Source organism: Vombatus ursinus, unplaced genomic scaffold, assembly GCF_900497805.2.
Source record: "Vombatus ursinus unplaced genomic scaffold, bare-nosed wombat genome assembly UNPS02015016.1, whole genome shotgun sequence".
NCBI classification, from domain to species: Eukaryota; Metazoa; Chordata; class Mammalia; order Diprotodontia; family Vombatidae; genus Vombatus; species Vombatus ursinus.
The window spans coordinates 440628-462787 of NW_020954794.1; the positions used below are offsets into that span (position 1 = coordinate 440628).

The 22160-nt window shown below is 38.1% G+C and overlaps 1 protein-coding gene across 3 annotated transcripts; it reads right to left on the reverse strand.

The window, feature by feature from the left end:
- Positions 1-1985: 1985 nt before the first annotated feature.
- On the reverse strand, positions 1986-21834 carry LOC114030832 (zinc finger protein 345-like). 3 transcript variants are annotated; one of them, XM_027845735.1, is made up of 5 exons: positions 21579-21834; positions 21404-21495; positions 8436-8562; positions 7686-7781; positions 1986-4968 (listed from the first exon to the last, which is right to left on the reverse strand). In XM_027845735.1, exons 1-5 carry the CDS (start codon positions 21673-21675, stop codon positions 3134-3136), a joined length of 2247 nt encoding a protein of 748 aa, XP_027701536.1. In that variant the 5' UTR covers positions 21676-21834; the 3' UTR covers positions 1986-3133. The 3 variants fall into 3 exon arrangements, with proteins under 3 accessions (XP_027701536.1, XP_027701538.1, XP_027701537.1); XM_027845737.1 differs by lacking the exons at positions 21404-21495; positions 21579-21834 and adding an exon at positions 21239-21328; XM_027845736.1 differs by lacking the exons at positions 21404-21495; positions 21579-21834 and adding an exon at positions 12585-12932.
- Between the last annotated feature and the right edge of the window lie 326 nt (positions 21835-22160).

The following is a 22160-nucleotide window of genomic DNA, read 5'->3' on the forward strand; positions in this document are numbered from 1 at the left end:
ATCAGAGTTAAGTGACTTGCCCAAGGTCACACAGCTAGTACATGTCAAGTGTTTGGTCTGAGGCTGGATTTGAACTCAGTTCCTCCTGACTTCAGGGCCGTTGCTTTATCTGCTGCACCACCTAGCTGCCCCTCCTCCATTGTTAATAAGTGAACAAATAGCTGTCTTAGTATCCCCTGAACACAAAATCAATTACTACTCTTCTCTTCTGATTTTTACCGAATGATCTCTTGCCGGCTATCTTCTGTGGCTCCATATATCATTCCTAGAGGGGTAGCTAGATGGTGCAGTGGATAGAGCACCAGCCCTGGAGTCAGAAGGACCTGAGTTCAAATCTGCCCTCAGACACTTACTAGCAGTGTGACCTTGGGATAGCCACTGAACCCCAATTGCCTAAAAAAAAAAAAAACAAAACTCATATATCATTCCTAGGAGGACCAGCTTCTGCCTCTTCAGATTATGATCAAGCTCCCTACAATTTAGTAAGTCTTAAATAGTTTTTTAAGCTCTAATTTTATAGCTGTCTATTTCTCTTTCTCTCCAACTCTCATATCCTGAAAAGAGTTGCCTCTCTTCCTTCCCAGTTCATTTGTTCCCTCTACTCTCTATACTGGTTAAGATTACCAGCCATTGTTTTGGGTTTTTCAAAATTTCATGTTTAAATTTCAATCCTAAGCACCTGGTTAAAAGCAGGCAGTTATCACCTCTTACCTTGACAACCTCATTCATCTTCCTTTCCTTAGTCTTATGAATTCTGGGGCCACACCAACCTCCCCTTCAGCCTTCTACCAACCTCATACCTGTTTCAACAATTTGTCCCCCCCACCAACATACTCTAAATTTGTACCTTCCACTTGTTCAGTTTTCCTTTTTAAAATTTACCTTGCCTTACCTATCTTGCCAAATACTTTTCCCCTCAAGTTTTCCTGTTTTGATTCTACTTGTTAACTTCTTTAATCCTTTCCTAGCCTCCTTGTCCTTGACCCTGTTCTTTTTAAATTTAGAAGTAGAACCTGGGTTAGAATCTGCACCTGGTGATTTTTCTTCAAATTTTCAGTTTCTCCAAACTTGTCCTAAAATTTGACCCCTAACTTCCTTCATAATCCTCCAAACCACTTGCTTGATTTCTACTTTCTTATTTGACCCCAAATCCTTTTTCCCTAGCCTTCCACAGAAGGCAGAATTTGAGATACCTTTATCATAGAATCACAGACACAGCTGGAAGGAAAGCACACAGGATGCAATTTATACTGGCCAGATGGGATGGTCACAGTACTCTGTGGGTCTGCACTCTTATAGCACAGGAGCACTTCACTATTATGTTTACCTTTAGCTAGTAAGCTAAAAGGAAATAAATAGCTGAAAGCAAATTCATTCACTAAAAAGCCATAAGAAAGGTAGCAACAAATAATCTTACCCCCAAACCTAAGGTGTATCCTCCCACAGACATATCCAGTAATGGGGGTGGGGTGGACATATTTAAGAGGTCAGAAATAGACAGACCGATATGGAATGTATGTAGCCAGGGCACATGCATAGAGGTAGGGCCGAGGCATATATGAGGAAAAGCAAATCATGCCTTGAAGGTTTCAGGGCCACTAATACACTCCACTGGTTATTTCTGGAAACTAATTGGCTCCTCTAGTTGTTGGTTCAGTTGAAATCTTCAGTGGTTATATACCTTAATTAGAGTGCAACAAAGGAAGCACTTTTATTATTTTTATTCCCTTTCCCAAGGGCAAGAAGCATCAATAAATATTTCTGTAGAAGATACAGTGCTTGTAACCAAAACTCAAGAACACTTAAAATTGGAGCTACCCGTGAGGCAACGCTCAAATTTGGTGCTGCCCCAAAATCTCCCTTCACTGCTAGAAGGCTAGATTATAGAATTATTCTCTCTAGGGAATTAAAAAAAAAAAAAAGACAACAAAACAAAACAACCCACCATCTTCTACACAAAGGGTTCTTAATCTGGGGTCTATGAATTAAAATTTTTTTAAATAACTATTTCAATGTAATTGGTTTCCTAAGAAATCCTATATACTTTATTTTATGAATTTAAGATCATTTTGAGGAGTCCATAATCTTCACCAGAATGCCAATGGGATTCATGACACAGAAAACATTAGGAACTTCTCTTCTACCTGGAAGGTTGGAGGTTCAGGAAGCAGTTACATGAATTTCCATATTAGACTACATATAAGCTATGCTAGTTTATATTATAGTTATTTCAAAGTGTGTCATACCCTTCAAGATACATTGTCAGGGACCATGTTTTACATAATCTCCCCAGCACCTGGAATAATACCACTAAATAGCAACTTTATATTATCAAAAAGAGAGACATGAGAACTTCAGTCACATTTCCCTCTCCAAACAACCACTTGTAGCTGGTGAAAATCGAATACTTTGAGTATGCAGTGTTGAATAAATCATAATTTCAGTTCATGTCAATGGCTCAGTAGGAACTTAGAAGGAAAAAAAAGTCCTAGGGATCTATGCTGATTCCAATGCTGTTTAGCACACCACGTACCTCTGCAAAATATCTGGAGATTTTGGTGGATGATAGGCTTAAAAGGAGTCAAATAGTGTAAAAGGACAGTAAAAAGGTTACTTCAATCTTAAGCTATATTAGAAGAGACATACTACCCCGTGTGATGGAGATGATAGTATAGGTCTACTGTGACTCAGAACACAATTAGAATACTGTCAGTTGGAGAAAGAACATTGCTAAACTGAAGAATTTGGAAAGGAGGGTTAAGAGAAAGCTAAGGGGCTTCTATTCATGTCACACATGAGGATGAGTTAATAGAACTGAGGACATTTCACCTGAAGAAAAAAAAAAGATGTATTGGGTGTGTGAGGTGACCAAATATTTGAAGAGCTATGAAAATAAAAAGGGATTAGGCATTTCTATTTGGACAGATTATAACTAAGAGAATGTATATAAATTGCAAAAAGACTAATTTAGGCTTGAAGTAATAAAAAACTTCTTAATAATTAAAATTATCCAAAAGAGAAGCCAAATGTTCAAGAGGAAGTGTGCTCATTAGAAGTCTTACAACAAAAGTTGTTTGATAACTTGTTCTATTTTGCAGAAAGGACTTTTTTTTTTGGTCAGATAAAGATGGGACTAGAAGATCTCTGAGTCTTCTAACTCTGAAATCCCATGATTCTGTGAAATTTTCTGGACCTCTCCCTCCATTACTACATCTGAACAGTTTATTTCCAATATGAAATCTCTCATGAACTTTGAACTACATTCATTAGTTTCATTTTGTGCATCAAGGAAAGAATTGGTGTAGAAGGGTGCCTCAAATTCAAAGAGTTTCTCTCCAGTATGGATTCTTTGATGTCGTAATAGATTTCGATTACTGATAAAGGTTTTCCTACATTCATTACATTTATAGGGCTTCTCTCCAGTATGGATTCTTTGATGCTGAATTAGGCACAATTTAGTGCTGAGGCCTTTTCCACATTCTTGACATATAAAGGGCTTCTCTTTAGTATGGATTCTTTGATGTTGTAATAGCTTTCGATTAGTGATGAAAGCTTTCCCACATTCACTACATTTATAGGGCTTCTCTCCAGTATGGATTCTTTGATGTTCAATTATGTAGCTATTACTAATGAAGGCTTTCCCACATTCATTGCATTTATAGGGCTTCTCTCCAGTATGGATTTTTTTATGTTGAAGTAGATAGCTATTACTGCTGAAGGATTTCCCACATTCATAACATTTATTGGGCTCCTGTAAATTATGGATCTTTTGATGTTGAATAAGATAGCTATTACTCCTGAAAGCTTTCCCACATTCATTACATTTATAGGGCTTCTCTCTAGTATGGATTATTAGATGTCGTGATAGGTCTTGATTACTAATAAAGGCTTTCCCACATTCATTACATTTTTTAGGCTTCTCATCAGCATGAATTCTTTGATGTTGAATTAGGTAGCTCTTACTGATGAAAGCTTTCCCACATTCATTACATTTATAGGTCTTCTCTCCGGTATGTATAATTTGATGTCGTGATAGATTTCGATTACTGATGAAGGTTTTTCCACATTCATTACATTCATAGGAATTCTCTCCAGTGTGAATTCTATTATGTTCATAAAGTCGCCCCTTTCGGCTGAAGGCTTTCCCACATTCCTTACATTCAAAGGGTTTCTCTCCAGTGTGAATTCTTTGATGTTCAATTAGGTAGTTATTACTGCTGAAAGCTTTCCCACAGTCAGAACATTTGCAAGGTTTCTCTCCAGAATGAATTTTTTGATGTTTTTCTAAGTAAGGCTTTTTACTAAAGACTTTCCCACATACATTACATTCACAGGGCTTTTTTCCAGAATGAATGATCTTATCTATTTCGAGATGTCGCCTGTACTTGAAGGTTTTGCCACATTCGTTACATACATAAGGCTTCCCACTACTGTGAATCTTCTTATGTTTACAAAGAGTCCCCTTTTGGTTAAAGGCTTTGCCACATTCATTACATATATAGGGCTTCTCCCCACTTTGAATCATCTGATATTTATAGAGGTTCCCTTTTCTGCTGAAAGCTTTCTTATATTCTTTACATTCAAACAACTCTCTACTCTGAATCTTTTGATGTTGAGATAGGCTTTGAATTTTGTTGAAGGTTTGTCCAAAATCATTACATTTAAATAGATTCTCTCCAGAATCATCTGAATGATAATTTTGTTTACTGCTAAAGGTTTTTCCAGATATCTCATGTTTAGGATGTTTTCCTAGAGTATCTGTTCCATGTTGAGAAATATGGTTTGAACAGTAAATGAAGAGCTTGTTGCATTTATTACATTCATAAAGTTTTTCACTGACTGAGATTCGACCATGGTCAATTACTTCCAAGTATTGTTTTACATTCACTTCAGCAACTCTCTGTTGGGTATCAGGGATTGACTCCTGACTGTACTTTTGTTCAACTGTGTTACATTCATGAAGAAAATCTGGGGAGAAAAAAAAAAGGTGTCAATATTCAATGTTTTCTGTGAGGAAAGGAAACTGCTTCATGTTAAGTTCTAGAGTCTTATCTTCTTCATTAAGAATGATTACTCTAGAATAGATAGAACAAATTTTTATAAGCAAGAACTAAAGTTTAAAGTAAATGGCAACCTAATGAAAATGGATGGAGTATCATTATGGGTAAACAAGTAATTCTGGAAAATATAGACTGCTAAACCTGAAGTCAATTTATGTAACAAAACTTGTTTACCTATTACAAATAGATGGTTTGTGAACATTTAAAAGAGAATGTGTAAACACCTAAGCATTGATTTAATAGGAGCAAATCATATAAAACAAAGTTCATTTCCCTTATTAATAAGACTTATAAATAGATGGGTAAGGGATGTAAATAGCAGATACCTAACTTTCAGCAGTGAATTTGACAGAATTTTTCAAGATATCTTTCTGGATACAATAAAGAAATGTGAATTGGATTATAACATAGCCCACTGTGTCTATATCAAATTTAAAAACCTTACTGAAAAAGATAATTCAGTAAAGAGTTTTGCCCATCTCGATTATGTTTTTTAGTTGTGTACGTGTATATATACACATATGTATATGTATGTGTGTATGGGTATACACATGCACATATATATATATATGTATGGAGAAAGATTCTACTTTCCATTCAACAATTTTAGTAATACTCTAGATGAAATCATAGCAGATACTCATCTGTTTTGATGATGCAAATTTATAAAAGATACCTAAGAGAATACAAGACTAAAGAAACGGTTTTTAACATATCACTACAGGTTAGAATAATGGACCAAGACAAACAATATTAAATTTAACAAGGATACATGTGAAGTTCTGTGCTTGGATTAAAATATCAATTATCAAAGTTTAGAAGGTCTGGTTTAGCAGCAGATCACATAAAAAAATCTAGGGGATTGAAGCAGATCACAATTTCAATATTAATTAGTGGTATCCTGTAGCCAATAAAAAAGTTAATTAAATTTTAAGGTGTGTTAAAAAATGTATAATGTCTACATCAGAGAAATAATAATCTTATTACACTCTGTCCTAGTCAGACCACATTTAGTAGACTTTCTCTCCAGTTCTATATACAGTTTAAAGGAGATACTAACAAATAAGAGCGCTAGGCAGCGGTCAATGGAAGGAAGCTGTTAATTGGTTTTCAAAGGTAAAAGATTATTTAGCTTCATTTCATGTGGCAAGTCAAAATATAAACATATGATATAAATAAAGTTTCATTCACCAAGGCAAGAAGACTGGCATAGACAAATGCAATGAGTAGAGAAATAGCCCACAGGAAACCACCACAGTATTTTGATACAGAAGTTAGCCAGGAGAATCTCAAGAAGATTGACAGGGAAGATCAAACTTAGGCTCTTATCCGGTAAAGAAGGAAAGCAATACAAATTTTGCAGTGATCTGCAGAAATATGTTTATCTTTCTGCCATAGTCAGTTAACTGCCATTTATGCTCAAAGTGAAGGAATACTTTCCTACTAGAAAAGAAATAAAAAAGACTCAAGAAAGACTTCTCCATTTGACATGTTAACAGAGGGAATGAAATATTCCTTTAAAAAGAGGAGGAAGGTCTTTAAGGCAAAAACAAAAAAGAAAAAGAGCAAAAAAGGGAGAGTCAAATTCTGTCCAATGTCAAGAGACTTTGAAGGGAAAATATCAGCATAAAAGAGAAAGGGATGAAAGAGTCCTAAGCATTTGGAGATTAATAACAGAGATAAGGTCATTTCAACATCATGAGGAGTTGTGACTTATGAAGAAAGAGCTCTTTATACTCCAAGAAACCATGATTTGGATTCAAAGGTATTAAAGTTTTTGGGTAAAGATCAACAGGAGAAACAAAAGTGTTACTCTTCTGGGAGGATACTATAGACCACCTGGACAGAAAAAAGAAATAGATGATAGTTTCAGGAAAGATATCACAGATCTTGTACAGAGGAATGATATAATAAGGATAAGGGATTTCAGTTACCTCATTCAGATTCCTTGTCTCTAAGACAGGAATAATGATAATATTTTTACGAATCACCTCATAGGTTAGAAAAGCACTTTGGAAATCAAGTACTATAGATCTATGTACTACTGTAAGTGTGTGTGTGTGTGTGCGCGCGCACGCGTGCATATCATGGGAGGCTGTGTCAACCACAGAACAGTAGGACTAGAAGGCAGATTGCTGAATTTCAAGGAGTAAAGGGGTCACAAGAAATGAAAAGAAAAGGTATAGATCATGTGTTTGTGGGGTTTAGAAGTGAATGAAAATGAAGTGGAAGGTAGATAAGATGCACAAAAGGGACAAGCAAAGGTTTTGCTCTTTTAAGTAAAGATCAGACATCTATGAAGAACCTTAAAACAAAGGGGGACTGAAGATGCAAGAAGAATAAGAAAATAATAATCATAGGAAAGGCAGAAGAATTAACATCAGAAAAAAACATACACCTCTTCCTCTAAGGCTAGAGGGAAATGTAAGGTCAGGAGGTTTAAGACCTTTCAGAGGAAAGGTGAAGAAGTAGGCTCTGAGGGATAGCAATCAGAAACGTCTTCCCATGGCTTGTGGCCTTTAAGAAGAAGTGCCATTCTAATTCCATTTCAGGGTAATGCACCCTTACTGACCAGCTAAGTTGCTGCTTGCAGTCCTACCTGTCTGCCTGGCTTCTGTTACTCACCGAGGTAAAGGCTTCTTGGAACTTCTTTAGCCGGCAACCCTGGTACTTCTCTTTTTTCCAACTGGGAGATGACATCTGGCTTGAAAACTGGAAACCCTGCACATGGGGAAACAATAGGAAATTGCTGAGAATGGAAAGACACCTCAGAATTCAATCTTGGCTATTCAGTCAGTAAACATTTATTAGGTGCCTACTATGTGCCAGGCACTGTACTAAATACTGGGGATACAAAAAGAGGCAAAAGATAGTCCTTGCCCTCAAGGTGCTCACTTTTTCTTTAAGGAATACTAGAAAGGACTTCTGAAGGATGCTCTGTATTGAGTTTGTGCTACCATCAAGTAGCAGAACTGAAAACAGGATCTGAACTAGGCTGAGAAAAAATTACTCCATTTAAACACATTCCTCTAAGAAGATGGATATTTTCATGTCTGCCAGTAGCTACACTGGGACTTTAGTGAAGAAACATACAATAGGAAAACTATTCTCCTCAGGAGAATCATAATAATGCTTCTGAATACCAGTTATACAAAGCAAAGACCTTTCATCTAGATTCTGAGAGCAGAAACACTGTGCTTCTTTACACCAAAAGATTTAGGAATGTTTCCATATTATATATAATCCTAAGAATAGCCTCATACAAAAAGTTCAACCTTACTGAAGCACTTCTTCAGACACTCCATAACCTATAGGAAGAAAGAATGCCAAGAATCCCAATGGCCAGATGATTCATGAGAAAGAAGCCGTCCTTACCCAGGGAGACAAAATTCTCATAGTTCTCCAGCATCACATCCCTGAACAAGTCCTTCTGAGCTGGTTCCAACAAACCCCATTCCTCCCGGGTGAAATTGACAGCCACATCTTGGAATGTTAGTAATTTCTGCAATATCACAAAACATTACTTTTTCACATGGAGTGTCCCTTACATGGCACAAAAATGAATGAAGCATTTATTAAGGCTTACTATGTGCCAGTAACTATGTGAGGTGCTGGAGGAAAAACAAAGCAAAGACAGTCTTTCCCCTTAAGAAGCTTACATTCTAGAAGAGGAAGACAGCATGTGCAGGGGAATGGTTGTCATGGAGGATTATTTTGTTTGGAGAGTTACAGGAAGAGTGATTGGAACAATAGGGGGGTATATTGATATATCCTTTCCAAGAACAATGACAGTGGATTTGAATATGGTTCAAGAATTGGAAAGCAAGAGAGGACAGAGTGGTGGGCCCATGTGGGTAGACAAGGCTACTAGTGAGAAGATGGCCAGAGTGAAAGTAGGCAGCAGTTGAGCTAAATTGTAGTGGGACATTGAAGCAACCACTGACCAAGACATCTGGGTCCTGGGGTTTAGCATAAGCAATGAGGTGAAAGGGCTGAATCCCCAGGGCATGGTTTCTGGTTTAGGCAGTAGGGTTGCTCACAAGATGGTCAGGAAATGAGATGTGAAGTTGGCTCAACAAAGACAGAATGATTCTCCAGGGTTTAGAGTACTCCATGTTAAGGGTTCTTGAGGCTCTACTTATGTTTAACCCCCTTTAAAACAGACTTTCTATATTGTAAATAATTCTACCACATTACTCAAGGTCAGTCTTATACATCCTCTGCCTCAAGTCTCTTCGTGCTCCACTCCATCCTCATCAACAGTGGTGTCAAACTCACATAGAAATAGATCCCTCTGGGTGAATATTGACTTAGAAAACTGCAAATTAATGTCTGCTTGCAACAGTGGGCTATGAGTTTGACACATCTGCTCTACATAACCACTAAAATAATTTTCGTAAAGCACAGCTCTGACTATGTCACTCTCCTACTCAAACTCCCATGGCATCTTATTAATTCTGGAATCAAACTTAAGTTCCTCTTTTTGACATTTACAATCCATCACAACTTGATCAACCTACACTTCTAGGCTTATATGTTACCTTTTATAATTTACATTCCACCAGTGGAGACAATATGTACACCTACGTTACACAAGATAACTTTGGAGGGAGTCATTAGCAGCTGGAGGGATCAAGGATGTCGTCATTATTACTAGCATTTCTAGAGAGCTTTAAGATTTGCAAAGTGCACAGTTTTCAGATGAAGAAATTAAAGCTATCTATAGTCATGAAAAAAATGCTCTAAATCATTATTGATTAGAGAAATGCAAATCAAAACAATTCTGAGGGACCACCACATCCTATCAGATTGGCCAACATGACAAACAGGAAAATGATAAATGTTGGAGAAGATGTGGGAAAACTCGAACACTAATGCATTGTTGGTGGAGTTGTGAACTGATCCAACCATTCTGGAGAGCAATTTGGAACTATGCCCAAAGGGCTATAAACATGTGCATACCCTTTGACCCAGCAATAACACTTCTAGGGCTATATCCCAAAGAGATAAAAATGGGAAAAGGACCCACATGTACAAAAATATTTATAGCAGTTCTTTTCATGGTGGCCAAGAACTGGAAATTGAGGGGATGTCCATCAATTGGGGAATGGCTGAACAAGTTGTGGTATATGAATGTCATGGAATACTATTGTGCTATAAGAAATGATGAGCAGACAGACTTCAGAAAAACCTGGAAAGACTCGTATGGACTGATGCTGAGTGAAGTGAGCAGAACCAGGAGAACATTGTACCCGGTAACAGTGTGATGTTGTGCGATGACTAGCTCTCCTCAGCAAAGGATCTAAGACATCTCCAAAAGTCTCATGATGGAAAATGCTATCCACATCCAAAGAAAGAACTATGGAGTCTGAATGCAGATCGAGGCATACTATTTGCTCTTTTTTTTCTTGTTTTGTTTTGTTCCTTCTTTCTTGTGGTTCCTCCTATTGGTTCTAATTCTTCTTTACAACATGACTAATTTGAAAATATGTTTAATAGGAATGTATATGTAGAGCCTATATCAGATTGCACACCATCTTGGGAAGGGAGAGGGAGAAAATTTAAAACTCGAAAGCTTATGGAAGTGAATGTTGAAAACTAAAAATAATTAATTAATTTAAAAAAAGATTTGCAAAGTGCTCTACAAATGTTTTCTCATTTGATCTTTATAACAACCCTGGGAGGTAGGTGCTATTTATTATCCTCACTTTGTGGATAAGCACACAGAGTTAAGTGACTTGCTTGGGGTCATACTGTCATTGAGTATCCGAGGCTTGATTTGAGCTTAGGTCTCCGACTCCAGGTCCAGCACTCTATCTACCACGTGACCTAGCTGTGACTTCTGTAGGAAGCAGCACTTAATCAGGGCTCCAAAGGAAATTAAGGATTTCAAGAAGTGTAGGTGGTGAGACTGTACATTCCAGGCATGGGAGACAGGATTGTGCAAAAGTACCAAGTTGGAAGATGGACTCATTAAAAGCGGTATGCAATTTTCAATATATAATCAGTTACACTCTTTTATTCCTATTCAGTTCTAGGTCCAGCTCATTGTCCATTTAAAGTACCTGTTTGGGGCAGCTGGGTGGCACAGTGGATAGAGCACTGGCCCTGGAGTCAGGAGGACCTGAGTTGAAATCTGGCCTCAGACACATGATACTCAACTAGCTGTGAGATCATGGGCAAGTCACTTAACCCTGATCGCCTTGCAATAAATAAATAAATAAATAAATAAAATAAAGTGCCTGTCCTAGGTATATGTACAGATGGACTGAAAACCCAATGACAGACATTCCTTAATAGATATGTGGTCAAAGGATATAAACAAGCAGCTTTCAAAAGAATTACAAAGTATTCACAACCACATTTTTAAAAATGCTCCAAAACATTAATAACAAGAAAAATGCAAATCAAAACAACCCTGAGGTTTCACCTCATATCCTGAAAATTGGCAAAGGGGAGAAAGAATAGCAATGCTCGGTGCTGAAGGGGTTGAAGGATGGGAACAGTAAATAAATTGCCGGTGGAGCTGTGAAATGGTACAACCATTTTGGAAAGCAATTTGGAATTGCACAAATAAAGTGAGTAAGAAAGATGTCCTTACCCTCTGAACCACAGACTCCATTACTGGGCTCATCCAAAATATTTATAACAGCACTTTCTGTCATAGCAAAGAATTGGAAACAAAGTAGACGCTTATCAGTTGGGGAATGACTAAACAAATTGTGGCACATGAATATAATGGAATATTAGTTTGCTATGAAGAGTGATGTATGTGATGAATAATGAGAAGAATAATGGAAAGGTTTATATGAACTGATGAAGAGTGAAATAAGCAGAGCCAAAGACACAATATACTTGACTCCAGGAATATAAATGGAAAGAATAACCACATACACAAATTAAAACTGAATGTTGAAAACTTACAAAGATCAAGCAAGACTTGAGCAAAGAGAAATGAAAGGATGTTCTCAGTCCACGCCCTTCATGGAGATGGGAGGTCCACAGGTATTACATATTGCTTATATTTACAGCCTTATTCAATGTACTAATCAGTTGTGCTCACTTTTCCTCTTTTTTTCTTTAAAAACCCAGTAATAGGTAGTCTTCCTCCATTTGGCTTTCCATATGTGGTTCATTGGGCCATCTCTTCTGAATGGCTATGTAGTTCATTGAAAAGAATAGATGGTATTATGGGCCCTGATGCATTCAACCCAGTTATCAGCTGCACACAAATGGAGGACCTTACCATTTATACAGAATTCTCCTTCCATTTGGACCCTGTACAGCTCATCTCTCAGGAACATGGTGAATAACTTTGGCAAACATGGGGCTCTGTTTACTGGCAGCTTGACATTGATAATCAGAGGACTAATAAACTTTTTTTTTTCATTGTGTCTATTTTAAATCATCTTAGCATATGAATGATCGTATGTTTCTTGTTTTCTAGGTCCAAGTCTGTTACATTGACCTTTTCTTTTCAGAGCTCACTCTTACATTAGTATAAATTAAGTAAAAGCTACTCACAATTTTTTTTTTTTGCCTGGATCACTCCAACCTCCATAGAAGTAACCTTAAATACACAACTGGTTTGACCATCTCCTTGCTTTCATTGTTAATGCCATTTTCATTTCTTCCTACAGCATAGCAGGAACTGATTTGCTGTTGTTCATGAGCGGTGGTTCCACTGTCACTATGACTGAAGTTTTTCTGTAGGAAAACTGATAGTTTTCGTGTTCACTGGCCTCCTTTCAGTTCGTTCAATACTTTGGGGATGACCAGGCTTTGTTGGGTTTTACAACTTTCTGCAGACTCATATCCCTTCTGTCATTCTGACCTATGAAATATGGAATTTTGGTTTTACAATCTAAAACAGAAGCTCTGTGTGGTTGGAGGATCCCTGGAGGGCCCCACAACCCTTTCAGGGTATCCTGGAAATTACTATTTTCATAGTAATACCAAGATATGATATGCCTATTAACATATTCCTTTCCTTTCCTACCTATCTGTGTGAAGCTAGATTTTTTTCATATACTACAACCAAAACAACACATCACAATGGACTGAATACAGAAGCAGATAATGAGAATTTAGCTTCTTCTATTGTCAGACATTAGAGATTTGCAAAAACATGTATAACAGTGCCACTCTTCTCACTAAATTTTGTTTTGAAAACTAGTTATTTTTCATCAAGATATATTAATGTTAACATGTAATGGGTTTAATATTTTTAAAAATTATTTTTAGTTTTCTACATTCTTTTCCATAAGCTTTTGAGTTTAAAATTTTCTCCCCCTACCTCCCTTCCTCACTCCCCAAGATGGTGTGCAATTTGATATAGGCTCTATGTGTTTTAATATTATTTTAAATAAATGTTTCAGTGTATCCTTTTCAATTTCTAAAATGGTAGAGATGTAATCAGTGGTGTGTTGGTTATGTTAACAACCAGCTTGGGGCGGGGGAGACATGGGGGGATGTACCAAGACATACTTCTAAGTGTAATCTACATTAAGATTTTCTCCATCACTTTCTTAAGCATAGACAATTTAAAAAATAATAAATTAAGGTCTGATTCGTAACCCTTTGCTTATTTCCATGGTTTAAACGCTTACACTGAAAATTTAACAATCGGCTGAGTCAATACAAGCCTCAGCAGGCTCCAGCACACCTCTGGCTATAACCGACATAAGCAAAAAGCTCTTTTGAGCCTTCAATAATTTTTTTGTTTGTTTGTTTGTTTAATTTTTTTTTATTTTTAGGCAATTGGGGTTAAGTGACTTGCTCAGGGTCGCACTGCTAGTAAGTGTCAAGTGTTTGGTCTGAGGCCGGATTTGAACTCAGGTACTGCTGACGTCAGGGCCAGTTCTCTATCCACTGTGCCACCTAGCTGCCCCGAGCCTTCAATAATTTTTAAGTGTGTAAAGGAGTCCTGAAAAAAAGAAACCTGAGAACTTCTAGTCTAAAAATTTTACTGGTTCTGGCAGCTTTGCCAATCTGCTTGACAAGTAAACTTAAATGACTGCTAGCTAAGGTGGTTCTGAGCTGTTTTTACCTTTCCTTTGCAGCAATGACTGACTGATGCTATTTACAGAAATTGGTTAGGGTTCATGTTGATGTCTTTTCCTTTACTCACTGCCCATTTTTTAGCATCAACATCTTCATACATGTCAGAATTATAATTGCATACAATATCTTTCTAAAATTATTGGATAATTTCATAGATGACATATATGATATATGTATATATAATGACAGTATACCCAGAGAATCAAACTTTCTCAACCGAAAATTGAAAAAAAAGTGTTAGCAAGGTAGGAAGAAACTAGATAAACCCACAAAAATCATTTGTATTCCTATACACTCAAATTCAACCTACAAGCTTTTACTAAGCACCAGGCATCGTGCTTGGGATACAAAGAATGAAACAATCCCTCCACATACTTAAACAAGAAATTTAACTTACCAAAAAAAAAAATTAAGCATATTAAAGGGTGCATGCACTTCTAGACTTTAAAAATTATTACAAAGAAATTCTAATCAAAAATAACTGGTACTGGGCAAAACAAAAAACAAAGAGAAACATGACATGAAACTAAATATATACAAAAGATGAGTTAGTAAAACACTTACGGAAAATAAAAAAAGGGATAAAGTATTTTTTATTTAAAATTTAGATCCAAATCTCACAATATATACCATATTAAATTCAGGATGAAGTATAGACAGAAAAAGCTATAATAGTACACAGAGAATGACAGAATAATAAATTTTCTAAAATGTACAGGGGAGATACACATTTAGTTATTAAACAAATAGAAGTAATTATAGGTAGATGTACTAGTTTGCTTAAAAATGAAAAACCTCTACACAGAAAAATAAAATAGAAATAAAAATCAATTGAGGAAAATATTGCAAATATACAGGTAAAAGTAGAATATCTAAGAATTTTTTAAAATTTTATTTATCCTTTTTGTTTTTATGTAACAGTCATTTCTGGATATTCCTCTGCTTCCTTCAACCTGAGAATTAAACTTTCTTCTTGAAATAAACATAGTAAGTTAAGAAACATATGACGACACAGTTACAATATCTAACAATGTCTACAAACTTCTGAATCCACAGTCAGCTCCCTCTCTGATGCTTCATTGTCTTTTCTGAGACCAAGATTTGTTTTAACAACTGCTTAGAATTTAGTTGTCTCTTAGTGTTCTATTTACGTTGTTGGGTTCAATCTGTTCTTTTGGTTTTATTGTTGTGATCAATCTGTATGTTGTTCTCTTGGTACTTTTCCTTCTGCAGGAGTTCATATAGATCTTTCTATGATTCTCTGAATATGTTTGTCATTTCTTATGGCACAGTAACATTCTATTGTGTTAATAAACCAGAGTTCAGCCAGTCCCCAACTGATGGGTACCAACTTTGTTTCCAGTTCTTTGCTATCACTAAAAGTGCTGTTATTAATGTTTTTTTTTTTGAATATATGAAGCCTTTCTTCTGTCTTTGACCTCCACTGGTATATGTTCAGCAGAAAGATTGCTGTAATAAAGGGAATAAACAGTTTAGTCACTTTTTTTCCAAACAATTTCAACATTTTTTTTTCTGAAATAGTGATACCAATTCACAGCTTCCCCAAGACAATATTGTTGTGACTATCTTCCAGAAGCCCCTCAATCAATAACTATTTTGCCAGTTTGAAGAGAAACCTCAATTGTTTTAATTTACATATTTCCTTTTTTTAGTGATTTACAATATAATTTCAATGGTAATTGGTACTTTGCAATTCTTCCTTTGAAAATTCTTTGACTGTATTCTTGAACACTTATCAACTGAGAAATGGCTCTTGATTTTATGTATTTTTGTTATTCACTGAAAATTGCCAGAAGCTAGCATTTATATAATATTTCATTTATATAATATTTAATATATTACCTCATTTGGGCAAATGAAACAACATATATAAAACACTCTGCAAATCTTAAAGCATTATATAAATGGTATTTAATAATAACATTATTATTCAGTCCTCACAACAAATCTGACATAGGTACTATTCTTATTCCTTTTTATATATGAGGAAACTGAAGCTTGGAAAGGTTAGCTGACTTGCCCAGCATCACAGAGCTAGTAAATGTCAGAAGCAAGAGTCAAACTTAGGTCTTCTTAATGCCAGGTCCAGCACTCTATTCACTGCACTTCCTAGTTACTTAAATGGCTTTGGATATCAGACTATTATCAGTGATACTAATTAGAAATAGTTTTCCTACTAGCTTCTCTTTTTACTTTATCTGCATTCATTTTATTTCTACAAAAATTTTATGTAATTGATATTTTGTCCTTTCTCATGACGAAAAATGTTATCCACCTCTAGAGAAAGAACTGATCAAGTCTGAATACAGATTGGAGCATACTATTTTTCACATTCTGTATTTTATTGTGGGTTTTTTTTACTTGTATCAAATTTTTAACCTGTATCAAACTGCTTACCTTCTCAGAGAGAGGGAGGTGACGGAGGGAGAAAATTTGGAACTCAAAATTTTTAAAAAATTAATGTTAAAAATTATCTTTACATGTAATTGGGGAAAAATATTTTTAAAAATTCTTCCTTTCGCAGTTCCATGGTTAATGCATTCCATTTTCTTCTAGTTCTTTCATATGATTTTTTCTGATTAGATTGATCATGCATTTGGAACTTAATTGTGAAATACAGTGTAAGATACTGTCTAAACCTAATTCTATCAAATTGCCCTTCAGGTTTCCCAACAGTTCTTGTCAAAAGGGGAGTCGTATTTCCCAGTAATTCATGTTTTTGGTTTTATCAAAACTGGACCTTTTCATTTGCTACTTATTCTTTTTTTAAAATCTATTCCACTGATTTACTTGTCCATCTTATAATGGGTACCAGATTGTTTTATTATGTCTTCCCTTATAGGGGACAGATAGCTTTAATTCTGGTCATGTTACAATGCCTTCGTTCCTTTTAGATATTTTGCTCTCCAATTGCTTTTGAGCTATTTTGTCTAGTTCTATTTAAAATCACCTTAGTAGCTTTAATAGTATAGCCTTAAATCTAAAAATTAATTTATGCAGTATCATTTTTATGTTTACATGGTGCAAACATGAGCACTGAAAAAATTTCTCATTGGTCTTCCTCTAGTTCAGTAAAGGCTGTTTTGTATTAGTATTTAAATAAGTTCTCCATGTGTCTCTGAAGGTTAACCTCCAGATAGTTTGTGCATTTTATAGTTAATTTGAATGGAATTTCTATTATCATCATTTCCTCTCGATTCTCTTGTACAGTATAGAAATGGTTTTTTTTGGTTAGGCAATGGGGTTAAGTGACTTGCCCAGAGTCACACAGCTAGTTAAGTGTTAATGTGTCTGAGGCCACATTTGAAGTCAGGTCCTCCTGAATCCAGGGCTGGTGCTCTATTCACTGTGCCACCTAGCTGCCCCTACAGTATAGAAATGTTAAGGATTTTTGTGGATACCTTTTGTGTCCTATTATTTTACTGAAGCTATAAGTCATCTCTGTTCATTGATTCTTTGGGGGTTTTATAAGTAAAGCATTATGTCACTTGCAAACATGGATCATTTTATCTCCTCTGCCAATCTGTAAACTTTTCATTTCTTTCTTGTCTAATGGCTAAATCTAGCTTTCCTAAATCCTTATCAAATACTAGTTGGGAGAACAAACATCTTTGATTTAGTCCTATTTGTACTAGGAAAGCCTTCAGTTTTTCTCTATTGTACGTAATACTAGCTCTTGGATTTGCACATATACTTTTAAAAATTAATTTTATTGACATCTTCTGCTTTTACATCACGCAAATTTTCCCCATACCTCTCTATCTTTCTGTCCCAGAGAGTCATCCATTATAACAAAGAATTTAAAAAAAAAAAAGAAAAAGAGGACAAGAAACCTCCCCCCGCAAAATTGATTAATGCAGCGCAAAATCAGACAATATACACAATGTTTCATACCACATCTAGTTCTGCAAAATAAGGAGAGGTATCTCTTCTGGAGGACTAAAATTTATAAGTATAATAATACTAAAGGGCAAAACCCAACTCCTACTAGATAGGTGGTCAATGGATGTGAATGAAATTCACAAAAGAGGAAAACACTATAAATTATCACCTCACCAAAAATGCTCAAACTCACTAGCACAAAGAGAAACTTTCAGGTACCATTTAACACCAATAAAAAATGGCAAAAATAGCTTAAAATGATAAAAACTCAATGATGGCAGGGATATGGAAGAACAAATATACAAACTACAGGATGAATTTTAAAGTAGTGGAATCTTTTAAAAAGATCAATCTGGTAGGGAACTGCAAGACATACAAAAGCAATCATACTCTTATTCCACTAATCCCATTATTAGGAATATACCCAGATATTACAGGTGAGAAAAAACTGTGTATTCAACTAGCTGTTAATGGAGCAAAAAAAAAAAAAAAAAAGGCACCTGAAATGTCCAACTCTTAGAGAATGACAGAATAATAAATAGCAATGTTATAGAATTTTGATTTGCTTATATTATGTTATGGAATACGAGTTGTTGTTTGTCCTTCATTCTCAAAGAGGACCATGACATCCTGAAAGTGATGCCATGATTTGCACTTGAATTGGTTTTAAGTGAGGGAGGGCTGTGCAAAGTCACCAGCCTCACTTTCTCCTCTAGAGCTATCTGGGTCCAGTGGCAAGATATAGATCAAGGTGACTGGAGATGGCCTCCTCTGAATCACTGGGGATATAAAGAAAGGCAAAAACAAAATTCAACTAGGGGGCACAGTGGATAGAATGCTGGGCCTGGAATCAGGAAGACCTGAATTCAAATCCTGCCTCAGACACTTACTAGCTGTGTGACCCTGAGCAAATCACTTTCCTGCTCTGTCAACTGAGCAGGAGAAGGAAATGGCAAACCACTGCAGTATCTTTGCCAAGAAAACCCCAAATGGGGGTCACAAAGAGTCAGACACAACTGAAAAGACTGAACAACAACAACAAAGACAACAAAGAAGCATACATATTAATGTGGGAGACAACAAATAATAATTAAGTTCCTGTAAGATGTATATGTATGTCTATATATGTACATACATACATACATACATACATACATATATATACACATACTTACATACATACACACACACATATGGAGAAAGAATAGATCAAGGTGGTTGTTGGTGTTGCTGGTCCTTTGTTATTGAAGAGGACCATGACATCAGGAAGGTGACGTCATGACTTGCAGTGGATTGGATTTAAGTTAGGGAGGACTGTGCAAGGTCACCAGCCTCATTTTCTCCTCTGGAGCCATCTGGGTCCAGTGGCAAGATGGCCCCACTATGAAAAACACAGTTAAAATTAAAAAAAAAAAATTAGGACTAGAAAGAAACTTGAAAAGATCTATCTGAAACATGTAAAGCAAAGAATGCAAAGTCAGAAAGATAGTTGACTATGAACACAATTACACAAATTCCAAAGTGTTTACATAAATATATAAGAAGGAATGGGGTGTCAAAGGTGATATGGAAAAAATAAATGATTTGTTGTAACATTTTTACATAACAAAATTCTTGTATTCAAACACCAATAATTGTTAAGTTGTATTTTTGTTAAAGTTAGTTATGTTTACAAGGAATTAAAAATAAGATATATTAGAAACCTGATGAAACATTTTGTTACAGTTATGTTCACAAAGATAAGATTACTATTAAAACCTGATTAAACATTTCAATAAGGTTTATAGTTATGTTCATAAAGAGTTATTTAAAAATAAGATTATAATATAAACCTGATGAAAATGAAACACCTTGTTAATGTTTAGGAATAGTCATAAGAAATTGTCTAAAAATAAAATTATATTATAAACTCGATGAAATGGAAACGATCAGTGCTTAATCAATGTTGCTAGAAAAAAAGCTTAGATATATACTTCATCTCATACAACACAGCAAATGCAAGACCAATTAATTTTATATGCATACATACACACACACATCTATGTAACAAAAAGATAGCTGCAGCTTCTAGACCAGTATCTGTCTCTACAGAACTGAGACATTTTATGAAGAGCTCAATGAGAAATTTCATATTAAATCATACACTTAAAGACAGTAACCAGTACAAAAGTGGCCATAAGAAAGGATAATAATAGCTAATATTTATATAACATTTACTATGTACCAGGTACTGTGCACTTTATAAATTGATATCATTTGATCCTCACAACAACCCTGGGAGGTAGGTGCTATTATTATCCCCATTTTACAGATGAAGAAACTGAGGCAGATAGAGGTTAAGCGACTTGCCCAGGGTCACAAAGGTAGACTACATAATAAGTGTCTGCAGCCAAATTTTAATTGGGTCTTCCTGACTCCAAACCCAGTACTCTGTGCACTAAACCGCCTGGGATGGTAAAAAATGTTGGAAAATATAGTTCAGGAGCAGTAATAATAATAATAATAAACAACAACAAAAATAATATGGAGCAACAGTGAGCCTTTCAGAGGCTGGAGGGGAGGATCTGTCAAATCCCCCTTTGTAGGTCAGACAGGCAATGCCTGGTGGGGGCTGGGGAGGGAGATGGAGAGGGCCATGCCCTCTGGGGAGGTGGGAGGGAACAAAGCATCACTCACGTGGGCCCCCCCCCCCCCCGCAAGTCTCAGAGCCCAGTGGGGGTGGGTGGGAGGTGGCACCACCCGCTGGGGAGGGGACAAAGCGTCATTCGCGTATCCCTGTCCTCCCCCTACTCCAGACTCCAGGTCCAGTGGTGGTGAGGGAGGGGGATGGAGATGGCCCTGCCCCTGAGGAGAAGTGGGAGGGGACGGTGCATCACTCAAGTGCCCCCCCTCAGGTCTCAGGGCCCAGTGGGGGGTTAACCCCGCCCCTGGGGAGGAGGGAGAGGTGATGCATGCTCCCTCTCAGGTCTAGGGGCCCAGGGGGGTGGCCCTGCCTCCGGGGGGAGCGGGGGGGGGCGATACGTCACTCCCCTCCCCCCCCCCGGGCCCCGGGCCCAGGGGGGGGGGGTGGGGAGGTGGCACCACCCGCTGGGGAGGGGACAAACCGTCATTCACATGTCCCTGTCCTCCCCCCACCCCAGTCTCCAGGTCTAGTGGTGGTGAGGGGTGACACCGCCCCTGGGGGGAGGGGGGAGGGATGATGCGTCACTCACGTGCCCCCTCTCAGATCTCGGGGCCCAGTGGGGGGGTGGCCCCGCCCCCGGGAAGGAGGGGGAGGGCACGGTATGTCACTCACGTGCCCCCCTCAGGTCTCAGGGCCCAGTGGGGGGTGGCCCCGCCCCTGGGGGGGCAGGGGGAGGGGACGATGCGTCACTCACGTGGGGAGGGCCCTGCGTCCAGCCGCCGCTCACGCCCTCCGACCCCTCGGCTCTCCCCGCTGTGGCGAGGCCGGAGTCCCGACCAGCCAGACCTGGGGAGGAGATGCGGGTTACGCGGGAGGCCGGTGCTGCCCTTGGGCCAGGGGACCAGCCCGACCCCCCGGCCCCTTCCCACCTTGTCCCCCAGACGGAGGAGGGTCCCTCTGGAGACACTGACTCTGCACCAGCTGCAGCTCCAGCTCCAGACCCGCCCCGGGCCCGGCTCCCTCCATCGAGGGGTCATCGAGGCGGGCCGGGAAGGGGTTGCGGAGGCCATCGGGCGCCCCTTCTCATCGTACAGAGGAGGCAGCTGAGGCCCAGAGAGGGTATTGGCCGACTCGGGGTCACACAGCATCAGGGCCGGGGTCAACCCGTCGCCTCCGCCCCTCGGCGGCCTGGCCCCTCCCCGGCGCGTGACGCCGCCCTTCAGTCCTCGGGGAGCGGATGCCTCCGTCGCCGGCCGAGCAGGGGGGCTGCGGTCACATCCACAAGCTGGAAGGCCCGCCCCCACGCGCGGGCGCACTGCGCATGCTCCCCTCCCCCGCCCAAAGGGAGGCCCAGGACTCATACTGCGAGGGCGGGGGGCGGGGCGAAAGCTCTTGAGGGATTCTGGGAAATGAAGTCCCTAGCATACATTTACCATTAAGCTCTTACCATATTCCGTGTTAAGCACCGGTTATATAAAGTAGGGGAAGAGCACGGTCCCTCTACTCAAAGA